General features: G+C 33.0%; 2 protein-coding genes across 2 annotated transcripts; both read right to left on the reverse strand.

Moving 5' to 3' along the window:
• Positions 1–12,306: 12,306 nt before the first annotated feature.
• On the reverse strand, positions 12,307–12,966 carry LOC148547977 (secreted RxLR effector protein 161-like). Its single transcript, XM_088495568.1, has 3 exons — positions 12,831–12,966; positions 12,531–12,761; positions 12,307–12,428 (listed from the first exon to the last, which is right to left on the reverse strand). The coding sequence occupies exons 1-3, from the start codon at positions 12,964–12,966 to the stop codon at positions 12,307–12,309; spliced, it is 489 nt and encodes a 162-aa protein (XP_088351694.1).
• Positions 12,967–15,501: 2,535 nt separating this feature from the next.
• LOC107611023 (uncharacterized) lies at positions 15,502–16,833 on the reverse strand. The gene has a single exon (XM_016312991.1). The coding sequence runs from the start codon at positions 16,831–16,833 to the stop codon at positions 15,502–15,504; it is 1,332 nt and encodes a 443-aa protein (XP_016168477.1).
• Positions 16,834–17,087: the final 254 nt, after the last annotated feature.

Genomic DNA, 17,087 nt, shown 5'->3' on the forward strand with positions numbered 1-17,087 from the left:
GATCTATTCGTAAAATATATCTAACTTTAGAAAAAAAAGAGTCCATCTGATTAATGTAAATATGTAAATTAGCGTTTTACATATTCTTTGGACAAAAAAGTCATATCTGGTAAACTATATTTGAACAAGAATCTCATTATTAATTTGGATTTATTCTAGTTTCTAGTAATGTAAAATGGGATATCTGCTCCTGAAAAGGTATCGAATTAATGTCATCATGTGATACAAGGCGATATCAGGTATCGAAAATATGGTGTTAATTTTTTTTTTATAGTTAATTTCGGTCAATTTTTTTTTCTCTTCTTTTAAAATTATCATTCTCTCCTTCATCCCATTCTTGGAGTGTGTTTCGAGACTTTATCGAGGAAGAACTGAATTAAATTTTTCAAAAAATTATTTCCATTTCAATTTTATAGCAATTTTTAGGTGTAGAACAAAAAGAATTGAATTGAAATTGAAGATTTAGAATATGCCTGATATAATTATTTTACAGTTAAAATCATTAACACTAACTCTTCTTTTTAACACTCAAATTATTTCAATTTGTGGTGTTTTAGTTCTAACTAGAGATTTTGCGGGGTCTGTCTTTAATAAGCTCAAGTCTTTTGAGCTTTTCTAATATGCACAAAATATAATTTGCAAATGTACCTCATATTGCGGTTTAATAATAATTATTATTTTCTTACTTCTACCACAAATATTTTTAAAATTCATCTAATAAAACCGTAATTTCTCATCACACTTTTCAATCTATCCACAAAGTCACTGCCACCTGCTCCACTCTTCTCTGGTCTCTGCCAGCACCGTCGCGGTCCAATCCGGCACTCGCTGCCAGTCTCAGCCCATCTCCCGGCGTCGCTATTAGGCTCTTTCTCCCCGTCGTTCATTCTCAGTATCTCTGTTCTATCTTCTCTCTTCGAGTCGTCGTCAGCACCGTGGTGCTCCGTCTCCTCCTTCATCCTCCACTTCCAGAGTTCCAATGGAGCCTCAACCTCAGGTATGAATTTGCTTCATTGATTTCACTTTTTTCGTTCTTTTTATGTTCTTGTTGTATAAATCTGCTTCATTGAACTCATTCAATTATTTTTTTGTTTTACTTATTTTTTGTTTAGATTTTCTATACGAATTTGTTTCATTGATTTCATTAAGTTATTTTTTTGTTCTGTTTATTTGGTTGTTTGAATTTTTTTGGGTTCTGTTTATGAGAGTTAAAAAATTTTGGAATTTGTTCTTATGATTCTGATTTCAATTTTTGTGTTTATGATTATGTTCATGATGCTCTAGTTTTATTTTTTGTTCTATTTTTTATTTGTTACTGCTATTTGATTTGTTTTAGTCTGTTTGCAAATTCAGAAATTAGTATTGTGATTTTGTTTAAAAATTCTGTTTCCATTATATAGGATGATCATGAAGGTGTTAGGAACGTGGATGATGACAACTTTATAGACGACACTGGGGTGGAAGCTGGTGGTTACTATTAGCAGTGATGAACCTCGTTCTCTTGGTGATGCTCCCCAAGTTGATGATTAATTCTCCTGAATTTTTTCTTTTTACTGCTAGATTCTCCTGTAAGCAGAATAGCAGATCCACTGTGTTTGATATCCTTATGATTAGGATAATGTTTTGGTACCAGTAGCATGTTGTAAACCAAAATATGTGATGGATGTAACTTAAGCTTTCTTTTCATTTCAAGCTATTTGGTCTCTTTTATAACCAAAATATGATCTATTCCAAAATATGTTGATTTTCTAAGCAGAGGAAGGTGAAGAGGATGATGAAATTAAGGATCTTTTCAAGATAGGTAAGAAAAAGAAGAAGAATGAGAGAAGTCTTGCAGAAATAGCTTTATTAGTTGAGAACGTCTGACTTCCGCGATTCACATTCCTGGAACAAACACGATTCAGACTCCTGGAACCAACCACTAAACACTGATCGATATTTCGGCCAATCGGAAAGAAGAGAAGAATAAAAGAATAAATGAAAATTCGTTCACCATCAAGGAACGAAACCGAAAATTTTTTTCATGCAAGTTGTGACAGCACTAACATAATGAACTTGCTCAAACTATAGGGCATCTTAGAGGAAGCAAATTCTACTATGCAAGTTGAGTAGAATTAGGAGTCAATTATCAGGACTTTGAATGATTTGTATATTCTGAATCACAGTTACTAAGTATTTTTTGGAGTTTCTTGTGAACCACCATATGTTCATTAATCTTTTATAACTATGCATGAAAGTCTCTAAATTTTTTGAAGTTCTTATATTAATCCTTCTAATTTAATACAGAAAACCAAAAATTGGAAATCAATTTGATAATTAAACTATGCAACATTATCATTGGTGATCAATTATAGTTTTAATCCTCATCTTATAGTTATTTTAATTTTAGTCTTGTTTCTTATAATTTTAATCCTCTTCTTTCTGCATTTTTAGTTAGGTAGGTGATCAATTATTTCCATCTGTTACTTTCATCATTCACGCATAAAGCCAATAGAAGTTACAAATTTTAGATCTAATGGAAAGGGTACTAATAATTCACATGCAATTTGGGTGGTAAATCCAGAAAATATAAGTTAACTTTCTTTGATAATTACTTTTCTGTAAAATTACACATTGATCTTATTAAGGGACTTTTGAGGAATTGAAATTTCAATTCTCTTGGTTTTATCTTCCCAAGCAATTCCCATCTTCTAGGTTTAATCTGTCCTGGCAGTTTCATCTACTCTTTTTTAAACTTCTTTGTTGCAAACCAGCTCCCACCTCGCCATCCCAAGCCATACCTGTATATCAGTACAGTGTTAACTCGAAAAAATGAATTATACATATGACCTGCTAAATTATAAAATAGAATAACAACGATCAAGTCTTTTTCAACTATATGGATCAAAAGATGTAATCAAGGACTATCAATCTATCATAAACTGTGCATAAAGTACAGAGAAGTGACTAAATTTAAGTCTTCCTTAATAGTTTTGTTTATAGTTTTTGCAATTTGCTTCCACCACTGCCAATTAGGGTGTTCTACATCTAATTTACTCTTTTTTCATTAGAGTTTATAACAATCTTCATCCATGATCAAACCACCTAAAAAGAGATTCTATAGTATTTTTTAAAACAAATGCTACCCCAATTATCTTTCTAATTTATTCATGACTAAAAATATCATATCTAATGTATCCTCACTCATCTCACAATATCTTTATGCAAAATTGGCCATTCTATTGTTGGCTTTTAATTTTTACCCTACTCTATCTCTGACTCTCTGCAATATGCTCAATGCTGCTTTTATTTTCATCCCAAACCCAAAACACCAACCTTTAGTAGACCCTGTTCGCACTTTATGCAATGTATAAGAACCCCCAAAGTTACAATCCAAAGGGGAAAAAAAAGAAAAAAAATGTGAAAAGAAACAAACAAATTCTCACTCCATTTTCCACTCCACCATTCCTCAAGAACAACAAATCTCAAACCAGCAAACACAAATATCAGCTTATCAGCATTGCAAAAATGGAGATATTATCACAATTGTGGACACTGTTAGGGTTACTCACCGTTCTGCAAAATGTGCTTCTATCTCGGATTCTCTCTCTGCTTCACTTTCTATATGAATCAGCGCAAGATCTGCTATCTCCTTATGCATACATTGAGATACTCGAGTTCAACGACTACTGCGGTGTCGACCTCAACGAGTTGAACCTGGTGCGGATGAAACGAATTCACGAGATTTCGGTGGAATGAGAAAAAAACGACGAGAATCGCAAGAATTTCGATGAAATCGCGAAATTGAATAGAGACATGGAGGGTACCTGGTGTGGAAGATGGGAGAGGAAGAAGCCGCAGGGTGATTGGTGGTCTTCGATAAAGGTGTTGATAGAATTTCTTTTTGGGAAGTTCTTCTGGAGCTGAGCCGAAATTGAATAGAGATAGGAAGTTAGGAACAATATGAGCTGATACGAGGGTTTTATTATTGGGGCAAATTTAAAATATTAAAAGATTTGTTACCTTTTAGTATAAATTTTAATAAATTATTTATAGATTAAATATAAACCATTAGATCTGTTATCAATCTAATCTAATGCTTTAAATTGAATGGTGCATCAGATAAGCTCAAAAGACATGAGCTGATTTTAGACAGAGTGCCCGTTAACTTTTTGCCGTCACGGATAATTTCCGCGAAAATTTATGAGTGTCGTTTTTTTTTTCCATTCCTAGTTTTAATAGATTTAAAATAAGTCATGATTGTACTTAAAAAAATATCTCCTAACAAACCTAATAAATTTGAATTCAAATTAAATAAAAAATATATAAATATTAAAATGAGTAAATTACACATTATTTTTACTAAAGACAAAAAATAGATCAACGTGGATGTATTGTTCATGTGACATATAAAGCATTTGACATCATCTAGATTTTTGCACAAAAATTTTATTACATATAAATATAATCCTTGAATAAAAGAAAAGCTCACTAAAAAATGAAGATCTAATGTAGGACAGGTGAAATAAAACTTAGATTGATACTTGTATTTGAAAACATGAGAATATGAATAAACATTATATTTATAACTCATATGAGATAATACAAATCTTACTTTAAAAATTATAATTTTTTTCAAAAATAAAAAATTCATATCAAATAAATATGCAAATAAATAGATAAATAATTAAATAAATAAATTGAAATGTGAGTTTTCATTGTAAAAGTTAAATCAAATTAAATATTATATATTTGGACAATTTTATTTCTGATGGTAGTCTTTTCTTTTTATATATCTACAGATATAATAAAGTAATTTCTTTCATATCCAACTAATTTAAGGGTATTATATACCCTTCTTACATGTTCCAATTAATTGGTGATAATAGTATTTATTAATTCTAATAAACGAATGAATTCTTAATTTTAAAAATAAAAAATAGTGAATTTAATATATGTATTAAATACTTTATATATACATATCTTAATATATTGTACAAACATTTAACTCTGGTTAAATCAAATCACTATATGTAGTAAATTTTAAATAAATTATTTAAAAAAAAAAATTAGAATTGGACCGTTGTATATGTTGGTGGAGAAAGAGGGAAGAACATAGAACCCTAATCATTTTCATCTAATTTTGCCTTCTTCTCTTTTCTATATTCACAGAAAAAAAATCGTTTTCGTCTTCTTTTCTCTCATTCACTCTCAAGATATACCTTCTTTTTTCTTCTTCTAATTTTCGAAAGTCGTCGATCGAAGAACAGTAAAAAGAATGATGGATTGTTCTGGGTTACAGCAACAAGATCGACGACTTTCGAAGATTAGAAGGAGAAAAAAGAAGGTATATCCTGAGAGTGAAGGAGAGGGAAGAAGACGAAAACGAATTTTTTCTGTGAATATAGAAAAGAGAAGAAGACGAAATTAGATGAAAAGGATTAGAGTTCTATATTCTTCCCTCTTTCTTCAGCAGCATATACAATAGTCCAATTCTAATTCTTTTTCTTTTTTTTTCTTTTAAAATAATTTATTTAAAATTTACCACATATGGTGGTTTGATTTAACCAGAATTAAATGTATGTATAATGTATTAAGATATGTATATATAAAATATTTAATACATGTATTAAATTCATTATTTTTTATTTTTAAAAATTAAAAATTTATTTGTTGATTGGAATTAATAAATAAACTTGTCACCAATTAATTAGAACATGTAAAAAGGATATGTAATACTTTTAAATTAGTTGAATATCGAAGAAATCACCATATAATAAATTTAATGTGTAGCCTACATATTAGATTAATAACATCCCTGCTAAATGAGGCTTGAATCAAGTGCATCTAAATTAACATTATCACCACTGTAAATTATAGTTTTTTAATCAAAATCTCCCAAGTCAATTCAAAATACATCATGTATAGCAAATCTTTAATACTGTAATCTATTAATAAATTTTAAAATAAATTTAATATATGTACGTACGCATATTGAAAATCGAAATAAAATATAATAAAATTAGTTTAAGGCATGTATGATTTATAAAATATACATATATCGAATTTTGATATATCAAATTATGATAAATTATCACTAAGCTTGAGTTCTATTAACGAAGTTGTGAAAAAATACAGTTTTCGTTTTAGCGTAATTGATATATCAGATTAAGATAAAATAAAACGATGATAATGAATATAGTTTGTTGTATGGGTTTATATTGAAGAGCAATAAAAAATAAAAAACAAAGCAAAGGAAATAGAGGAGATGAACTTTGTATGTGAAAAAAAAAACGAAGAAAAAGGTGATGGGTAAAAAAAAATATCGAAAATATATTGAAAAATAGTTAAATGGAATAGGGACGTCAACAGAAAAAGGTCAGAACGGGGAGGCCTCCTCACTCCCTGTCCTGGAATTCCAAAATTCTCCCGCTTGGATCCCAATTTCCGCCATGGGAAATAATTAAGTAGCCCCATTTCTCGTTTTCTTTCACACTATATTTGATTCAAACGAAAAAAATAGAGAGAAAGAAAATAAAAACGAAAGAAAAGAGAAGAAAGATATTGGGTGAATTTTTATTTTTTTTAGATGTGCTTAGATGGAAGGAAAATTAGAAAAAAAAAATATTATAAAAAGATAATTTTATTCTTATATTATAAAATATATTAAAAAAGTAAAGAGATAATATTAGAAGTATAAAGAAAAAATAAGTTTTCTCTTCTTTTTCTTTTTAATATTAGAGAGAAAAAAAATGGTGAGTTTTACCAATTCTTTTTCTTTTTTTTTTCTTTAATTTTCCTCCTAAACCAAACAATGAAAAATAATTATTTTTTTTTATTTTTTTTCCTTTTTTTTTTTCTTTCATTTTTTCTTAAAACAAACATCATTTTAATTTTCGTGGGATCTTCATTTTCATCTCCACATATTCTTATAAAATTTTTTAACAAATTTTTTTTTTGAAAATTTAAAAAAATAAAAAATATAATACGTAAAAACAACATATAAATATATCTTGTTTAAATTCTAAAATAATAAATTAATTAAAGTTCAATATCCAACTTCAAAAAATAAAACAACACAACATAATGTACAAAAATAATATGAGTCTTAACAAAAAATATATATAATGGATGAGATTACTAATATACTTATAGTAATACTTAAAATATTAAAGATAATTAAATAAATTTGTATTATTCGAGGATAATGGGAGATGGGGCGAAAATCTCTGCAGTTGTTTGGAAAAAAATTTCTATCTTTAAATTCTTATTTGGAGTAATATTCGCAAAGATCCTTACGTCTTGAGGAGTTTTGCCACCTCTAAAATAGAGGCATATCTCTCCCCCATGTGACCTCTCTCGCTTTCTTTTTAAGTTTAATTATTTTATTTATTTTTATAATTTTATTAAATTTGTAATTAAATTTTTATAATTTATTTTTTTAATTAAGTTTTAATATTATTTTTAATTTTGTAATTAAATTTTTTTATGTTAAAAATATTAAAATTAACATAATATTTTTTTCAAAAACTATGTAGTCAAAAATCTAATTAGGTTCTTAATTATAAATATCCTTAATTTGTAGAGAAATCTTCAGTTAATTCTAATATTTTTTATACTAAAAATAACTTAATTATAAAATTAAAAATAATATAAAAATTAATTTTAAAAAAATATAAAAATTTAATTATAAATTTAAAAAAATTACCACAACTAACAGAATAATTAAACTTTTTTATTTTTACTTCGATTATTATAATCATTCACCTTTATGGAACTTTTTTTTAATATTTGATTCATAGGAGTGTTATCACAATAAATGTCTTATTATGTGTGTTGTGTTGAGGTGCGGCAACCTTAATTTTTTAAATTCGTTAAGAAAACAAAATAGTGATGCCATTTTTTATTTTTATAATTTTAAAAAATTAAAAACAAAATGAAAATGCAATTTAGTATTATCAAAAATTTTAAAAATATTTTCTAATGAAAACATTAAATTAAAAAATTTTTCTTTAGACAAAATATTGGTGTCGTTTTATGTATTTTGAAAAGAAAGAAAATTTTTTTTATAACAGAATAAGACTCAAGTGAAGTTAAATAAATTAGTGTAACACATCTCTTTGACCAATATTAACAAAATTTAACCCCACCTTCATCTCATGTTCATCACAATTACCAATTTACCACCCTTACCTTGGCCTCCCTTACTTTGTAACCACCATAACTCCCTTGTTTGCTTCAGCACAACACTCTCTCTAAACCTCCATTCTCTTCATTTACATATTGCCCCCCACACAGTTTTCATTCTTCTTCACAATCACATCAAGCAATGCAATTGGTCCTTCCAGAGATTGCTTCTCAAAAACAGAGGCACCGAAACTCTTGCACCACAAAACCTGGGCCTCCAACCTGTTCTCCATCTTGTACCTCACAAATACAAAGTCTCCCAAAATATCTATATTTTTATGAAATCATTCCTTCTAAAAATTTAAATTAACAAAAAAAATCATATAAATTATTATATTTCTAATACATTTTTGATGGTTCTAGTTGAACTTGAGAAAGGGGTTGAATCAAGTTAGTTTAAAACTTAAAGTTTCAAACTCTGTTTTTGCTGTTGCTCGAGTTGCAGGAGATTATTTGAAATTATCTCATACGCAGAACATTAAAAGTGTAGAGAAGAGGAGAAATAGGCCAGCATGTATCCTAGTTCGGATTCTTAGTGCCATGAATCTTATGTCCAGTCTTCACCACAAACCATGGTAGAATTTTCACTATAATTCTCAGGTTACATTCACCAATACTATTGAATTACTCCCTAATTCAACTAGTATCTACCTCTAAACTTTCTTCACCAAAGCTTAGCAACCCCAAAGTGCTATCCCAACTTGGAAGGGAAATCTACACAGATTCAATTCTCACCAAGTGCTAACCAACTTGGCAAGGGAAACTAATCCTAGTTCATAAACCCAAATTACATCAGAAAAACAGTGGCTATTTTGCATCACTCTTGCCTTTTCTCTCTTGGCTTTTGATCCTCACATAAGTGCCTTTTTCAAAACAGAAAATAACGCAAGACAGCCATAACAAAAAAATCAGAATTAAGCTTGAGTAGAAGAAAGAGATTCCAGCTCTGTGTTAGAGATGGTGCTCTGAATGTGTGTGCTCTCTTCCTTCTCTTGAAATGATGGAATGAGATTTCTTATATATATCTTTAGCTTGCCTTGATTTTCTGCCTCTTCCATTTCCTTGTGCCAGCTGCTCGTTGGAGCTGTCCTTGCTAGCATGCAGTCCTTTCTTCATCTTGCTCCACCATCTCTGCTGTCCGAGGAGCTCGACCACTACTCCTACTGTCCTTTGCTTGGCCTTCTTCCAAGGCATGCTCTTCTTTTTCATTTTGCTCCATTTTCCTGCCGCTGCTGCTATGTGCGAGTTTGCTTTTGCTCAACCATGATCCACAGCAGTGCTTTGCTAATGTCCTTGGGTTAATGGGTGTGCCCTTTGTGTCCTTGCTTGCTTTTACAGAGCTACACATGTCCTTGCATGATACAGCTGTCCTCATATTGCTTTTAGCAAATATATACATAATCATTTAATTTGTTGAACGTTGCTATAAGGAAGAGCTTTGGCTCTTTTACATTGCTGAAGCACTTGCTGGACTTTGAATGAAGCAATGTGGACTTGGACATTTGGGCTTGCATCACTAGCACACACATTAAACAATATTGGGCTTTTCACCCAAAACAATATTTGTCATCATAACATAACCCAAAATCAAACTATGCTCAACAATCTCCCCCTTGATGACAAACATGATAAAATAGGGAAATTAAAGACTAATTTGAAAGAGTTAAGAACACTTCCCTTTGATGACTTTTGAATTGTGAGCTGCTCCCCCTCAATGCTAGCATTACTCCCCCTTGATCATGGCTCACATCTTAACCTGGGCAAAACTTAAAAACAGCCAAGACCAATATTTCCAAGCAGTATATCACAGTAATGAAAGCACAGAGCAAATAACACTAATCACAACACAGGGCAAATTATAGCACCACAAAGCATCATAGTTCTTAATTATCATTAATATCCCCTAAGCCAAATTTAACATTCCCTTTCTTTTCTCCCCCTTTTGTCATCAAGGGAGGAAATGAGAAACCTGCACAAAATTTGTTAGCGGCTGAGGCATATAGTTTAAGTAGCAGAGTAGTTAAGGTCTTTACAGTCATCTAAAATATTTAACAAGTTCAAAAGGAAACTAAGTCATAATCACAGATGAGATAAAATGAGCTAGGCATCAGAGTTGGATTCATCAGAGGTTCCATCGTCCTCCCCCTCATTGTCAGATGTGGTGAGGCCAACCTCAACATCCTCCACAAAGTCCCTCAGAATGCGAATCCTTCCTTTGGTCTTCTTGAGAGCATTTTCCTCCAAAATTTGGTTCCTTTTGCGCTCAGCACCATGATGGAGAAGAAGGTCAGTCAGATTTATGAATTCTTCAAGCACATTCTTCAGAATGCGTGTCATGACCTTGATCGTAGTGGAGGTGGAAGGGAGAATCAGAGGATCCTCATCAACAGAGGGAACATCAGTGCTGTCATCAGTTCGGCGATGCCTAGGAGCTGTTTTCTTTACTGCACCACCCCCTTTGATATATGAGTTACAATCTTTTTCAATTTCAGCCCCAAAATTAACATTGTAATATTGAAAAATTTTTGTAAGAAGCATGCCATATGGTAATGCATTTTTGGTACTGACACAAGCATACATATGCCTTACAAGTAAATAAGCAAAAGAGATGGGAATTTTTGAAAGCAGTGCATACAAAACCAGAGTGTCACAGAATGATACACGTTGAAAAGAGCCGCTCTGAGGCAAGATGACATGGTTTACAATCCTGTGCAGCTGGGCACGGACTGGACCAAGAGAATTATGAGTAGGAGTGTTACCTTCTAAGAGAGGGATATTGATGCAGACAGTGCTTAGGGCATCAAAGTATGAAATATTGAGCATTTCGTCCCACTTACCAGAGGTGTAGACATCAGGGCCTCGGTCCTGGTAATCAAGGGCTTTGCCTAGGTGATATTTGTCAAGAATAATTACTTTGCCTTTAACAAAAGAAGCGATTCTCCCTTTTTTGTAGGACATGTTGCTATAGAACTGTTTTACCAAATCAGGATAAATTTTCTCTTTGATGGACAGTATGGATGTCCAACCTTGATATGCAAACAATGGGGTAAAGTTCAGACCTTTCCTACAGAGTTTGTCTAGATTGACAAGCTTAGAGGGACAGAGAGTACGCTTGTAAACATCTTTGCAGAAAAACAGGTAGTTCATGAGAGATTAAAAACGGCGACGATCAAACGACTCATCAGGAAAATCAGCATAAAAGGACTTGTAAGCAATAGGATCGGAGAGTCTAGGTTCAGCAACAGGACGAAGATGAAGGTCAATGACTGTACCGCGAGTATGGCGAGTCTGAGTGGGGGGATGCTCTTCGTCTTCGTGAAGAGGACGCTTTCCTCTGGAGGAACTGGGTTTAGATGAACTAGGCTGAGAAGTGTTTGGAGGAGGAGGAGAAGGGCGAGGAGCAACACCAGGGCGGCAAGCAGTGGTCTTAGTACGGGCCATGTCAGGAGAAGGGTTTGGTGGTGATAGAGGTGAAGAATGAGTAGGTGATTGAGAGGGAGAAGAATGTGTATGATTAGAACGGTGGTAGCCACTATGTGAACCTCTGCGAACTGCTCTTTTCTTTCGTGCCATTTTATAGAGCACTGATGGGAGGAAGATGAAGGAGTGGAGAGTGTGGTGTGAATGGATGCATGCAGTGGGAAGTTATTATAAGCTTTAGAGAAATGTAAAGGTTCCACCTTGAAAAGATAAAAATCCAAACTTTGAAAACATTTTGAAAGTTACAGCTGTAATCTTCGTATGTTTGAAAATAAGGATAAAAACCAACCAAAAGATGGAAATTTGATAAAAGGATGAAATTGAAATAAAGCCCAATTAACACTAAGCACAGATGCCAAAAAATTGAGACTTGCCAAAAAAATGAAGTAAGTACAGTTTCTTCAAAAAATTGAAATTGAATTTAAGCCCAAAAATTGAAAGCCCACTCTTAGTTAAAAAATTGAAAAACGCCCCAAAGTTTTCAATAAAGAAAAACCCATAGTTTCAGAGACTACTTCAGCACTTGATGCCCATCATTCATTATGATCAGAATTGAATCCCTTAGCTTCATAGTAACTTAATGAAGTTTACTCATCATCTGCCAAAAAATCTCACCACGATTTATGAGATAAAACATAAAAAATCTCATGATCAGAATCATTAAGAAAACAAAGATGAAGTAAGAATGCCCAGTTCAGTTCTCAACTTGCAGAACCTCTCCTCTATCAATGGTTTGGTGAATATATCAGCTAGTTGACCTTCAGAATTAACAAACTGAATATCTAAATTTCCATTTTGCACATGTTCTCTTATAGAATGAAAACAAACTTCAATGTGCTTTGTTCTTGAGTGCAAAACAGGGTTTTTGGAAATATTAATAGCACTCATATTGTCACAAAATAATGGAATATTTGAGACATTCAGTTTATAGTCAGCTAGTTGAGTTTTCAGCCATAATAATTGAGAGCAACAAGAGGAGGCTGCAATATACTCAGCTTCGGCTGTTGAAAGAGCTACTGTAGCTTGCTTTTTACTAGACCAAACAATGAGAGATTTCCCAAGAAAGCAGCACATGCCACTTGTGCTTCTTCTATCAATCCTATCCCCAGCAAAATCTGCATCACAGAAACCCATTAATTGAAATAAATCAGTCATAGGAAACCATAAATCATAGTTAGTGGTACCAAGCACATATCGGATGATCCTCTTGACAGTTGAGAGATGGGACTTCTTAGGCTTTGATTGAAACCTTGAGCAAACTCCAACACTTTGCATGATATCAGGCCTTGAGGAGGTTAGATACATCAAAGATCCAATCATCCCTCTATAGCATGTCTCATCAATATCTCTACCATGTTCATCCTTGTCAAGCTTGATATTGGGATGCATGGGGTTCCCATTGGCTTAGCACAGTCCAGCCCAAACTTCCTGACAAGTTCCTTTGCATATTTTTCTTGATGGATGAATATGCCTTCTGCAGTTTGCTTGATTTGCAAGCCTAGAAAGAAGTTGAGCTCTCCCATCATGCTCATATCAAATTCATTGGTCATAAGCTTAGCAAAATCTGCACACAAATCCTCATTAGCCGAACCAAATATAATATCATCAACATAAACTTGCACAAGAATAAAATGATCATGATAGTTCCTAATAAATAAAGTGGTGTCAGTGGCTCCTCTTTGAAAATTATTTTTCAACAAAAATGAGCTAAGCCTCTCATACCAAACTCTAGGAGCTTGTCTCAAACCATATAAGGCCTTAGCTAGTTTGAAAACATGGTTAGGAAAAGATTTGTTTTCAAACCCAGGTGGTTGAGCCACATAAACCTCTCTATCTATTATGCCATTGAGAAAAGCACACTTTACGTCCATTTGGAATAGCTTGAAGCCACAATGAGCTGCATAAGCAAGTAGCAATCTGATGGCTTCCATTCTAGCTACAGGCGCAAAGGACTCATCGAAGTCGATCCCTTCCTCTTGATCATATCCTTGAGCAACCAATCTAGCTTTGTTTCGAACTATGGATCCATCTTCACCCAGTTTGTTTCTGAAAATCCATTTAGTGCCAGTAACTTTCTTTCCATTTGGGTAAGGCACCAATGACCAGACCTGATTTTTCTCAAACTGCTGCAATTCCTCCTTCATAGCTAACACCCAAGATGCATCAGCAAGAGCTTCTTGGATGTTTTGAGGTTCAATCTTTGATAAAAGAGCTAAGTTGTTGGATTCAACTCTTTTCAAAGATGACCTTGTTGAAATACTTTTGGAGGGATCACCAATTATGAATTTCTCAGGATAATTTTTCAGAAACTTCCATTCCCTGGGCCTTCTGATTTGTGTTGAAGATCCAGGTTCCTCTTGATCAATAATAGCTTCTGCATCAGTGTTTTCTGCTGTGACAGGAGATAATTTCAAATTGTCTCCTGCAGAATTGGAATTTTCGCAGCTAACAGGTGTAACTTCATGAGAACTTGGATTTTGTGAAACTGGTTCAGTGTTCTTTGGTAATTCATCTTCAAAACCTGGACTATCATCAATGCAAACACTGGAAACATTGTTAGATTCACAGAATGTGACATGCATGGTTTCCTCAACAGTTTTGGAATTCTTGTTATAAACTCTATAGGCCTTGCTATTAGTGAAATAACCAAGAAAAATCCCTTCATGTGTTTTAGGATCAAATTTTCCTAAATTTTTTTTCATATTCAGAATGAAACACTTGCAGCCAAACACATGAAAATAACTAAGATTAGGAGGATGCCCTTTCCAAAGTTCATATGGGATTTTCTTCAAAAACTTCCTAATGATGGTTCTATTTAAAACATAGCAAGCTGTATTCACAGCTTCAGCCCATAAGAACTTGGGGATTTCATATTCATATAACATAGCTCTAGCCATTTCTTGTAAAATTCTATTTCTTCTCTCAACAACACCATTTTGTTGAGGTGTTCTTGGACAAGAGAAGTTATGTGATATGCCTTGTTCATCACAAAAAGATTCAAAGTATTGATTTTCAAATTCTTTACCATGATCACTTCTTATTGAAATCATTTTTGAACCTTTTTCATTTTGAATCTTTTTGCTGAACTTTTCAAAAACAGAAAAAGCCTCATGTTTATGAGCAAGAAAGAACACCCAGCCAAATCTAGTATAGTCATCCACAATTACCATGCCATAACTCTTTCCTCCAAGACTTTGAGTTCTAGTAGGTCCAAACAGATCAAGATGCAACAACTCCAATGGTTTCTTAATAGAGACAACTTCCTTGAGTTTGAAAGAGGTTTTAATTTATTTACCCATTTGACAAGCATCACAAATGATGTCCTTATCAAATTTTATATTAGGAAGACCTTTAACTAAGCCTCTCTTTACAAGCTTAGAGATTTGGAACATGCTAGCATGTCCTAACCTCTTATGCCACATTCATTTTTCAGATTCCATTGAAGAGAAACAAGTTACATTTTGAACTTTAGATCATCTAGAGTGATACCATAAACATTGTCACTTCTTTTGGCAATAAATAAAACAGCCCTTATTTTCTCATTTATGACTCTACAATAAGATTTTCTAAAGGTTACAGCATATCCAAGATCACACAATTGACTTATGCTCAATAGATTATGCTTTAACCCATCAACTAAAAAGACACTATCAATGCAAGTTGAAAAATCTTTGCCAACCTTACCAATGGCAATTATTTTACCTTTACTATTATCTCCAAAAGTGACAAATCCTCCATTATACTTGTTGAGTTTAATGAACAAAGTATCCCTTCGGGTCATATGCCTTGAACATCCACTATCAAGATACCACATGTCCATTTTCTTCATGGATGCAAGGCAAACCTGCATGTTCTTCAACTAACCTTAGGTATCCAAATCCATTTGGATCTTTTGATGTGAAATCTTCTTGGTTGCCCAAGAGCATTATAATCATGAACAACTTTATATAATTTACTATCATTACCAAAAGACTTAAGAAAGATGAAACATTGAAGAGGATCATGACCATTTCTATTGCACTTGTAGCAATGATTCTTGCTTACTGATTTTTGAGGTTTGCTGAATCCTTTTGGTTTGAAAAGCTTGGAAGACGAGGCTTCAGATTTTTTAAAGTTTTGTTTGAAAACAGCCTTGTTTTCTTCTATGAATCCAAGTCCAGATCTTTCAGATCCAAACCTTTGACTAGCAAGTAGTTTGTTCAGATTTTGAGAACCTTGAACAAACTTTGCTAAGTCTTCATTCAAATTTTTTATTTGTTCATTCATATTTTTGTTTTCAGAAATCAAATCAGTGGAAGCAGTAACTTCATGCTTGAGTTTGAATTTTTCTAATTCAGCTTGCAAGGCAATGTTTTCTTCTTTTAAAAACTTTTCATTGCTAGTTTCATTTGTCTTAACCTTTTTCAAGAGAAGATCATTTTCTGTCCTCAAAGCCTCATTTTCTTTCTTACATTTAGCATACTTATCCAAGAGTTTCTTAGAGTTCACAGAAATGTCTTTGATAATGTAATGCAATTCATCAATAGATAAGTTAGAGAGATCTACCTCATCTTTATCATTATGATCTGCCATCAGACATAGTTGAGCTTCTTGATCTGAGCTCTCTAAGCTAGTGTCGTTCTCCAAGTCCTCCCATGTTGCCATCATCACCTTCTTTTTGTCTTTCTTGGATTTTTCGCCTTTCATAAGTTGAGGGCAATCTGACTTGAAGTGAGCAGGCTCCTTGCAGTGATGGCATGTGAACTTGACTTCTTTGGATGAAGAGCTTCCTTTGCCTTTGTTTTTGTATCTCAGTAGTCTTCTCATTTTTCTTGCAAAGAGCACCATTTCTTCATCTGAGAAACTATCATCAGATTCTTCTCCTTGGGCTGTCATTCTTGATTTTAGTGCTATATTTTTCTTTTTGTCATCTTTGTCTTGAGACATGTGAGTGGTTTCATAAGCCAGCAGCTTGCCTCTCAGCTCATCATAGGTGATTTTGATCAAATCATTTCTTTCAGAGATGGCTATGCTTTTCACTTCCCATTTCTTAGTAAGACTTCTCAGAATCTTCCTTACTAAGGTTCCTTCAGAGTAGTTTCTTCCTATGGCGTCCAGATTGTTGATGATTATTGAGAACCTTTTGAACATTTGATCGATGCTTTCATCCTCCTTCATACTGAACATTTCATACTCCTTCATCAGCATGTCAATTCTGGTCTCCCTCACTTGCTTAGTGCCTTCATGAGTGAGTCTGAGCTTATCCCAGATTTCTTTAGCCGTTTTGCACCTATGACACTTTTCTGAATTCTTCAAAACTGATTGCACAGTGCATCAGGTTGATTGCCTTGGCATTGAGTTCAACCTTCTTCTTTTCTTCATCTGTCCATTCACTGTCTTCCTTCGCCACTACTTCTCCATCAGCATTCTATTTGGTGGGAACGTCTGATCCGTTGAGAATG

This window comes from Arachis ipaensis, chromosome B8 (assembly GCF_059453495.1).
Source record: "Arachis ipaensis isolate K30076 ecotype BB chromosome B8, ASM5945349v1, whole genome shotgun sequence".
NCBI classification, from domain to species: domain Eukaryota; kingdom Viridiplantae; phylum Streptophyta; class Magnoliopsida; order Fabales; family Fabaceae; genus Arachis; species Arachis ipaensis.

Coding starts and splice junctions, on each gene's coding strand:
- LOC148547977 (XM_088495568.1), bottom strand. CDS start 12,966: ATGATTGGATCTTTGATGTATCTAACCTCCTCAAGGCCTGATATCATG. Junction 12,762..12,830: donor GATCATCCGATATGTGCTTG/GTACCACTAACT, acceptor TCTGTGATGCAG/ATTTTGCTGGGGATAGGATT. Junction 12,429..12,530: donor ATTATTTTGTGACAATATGA/GTGCTATTAATA, acceptor ATGGAAATTTAG/ATATTCAGTTTGTTAATTCT.
- LOC107611023 (XM_016312991.1), bottom strand. CDS start 16,833: ATGCTGATGAAGGAGTATGAAATGTTCAGTATGAAGGAGGATGAAAGC.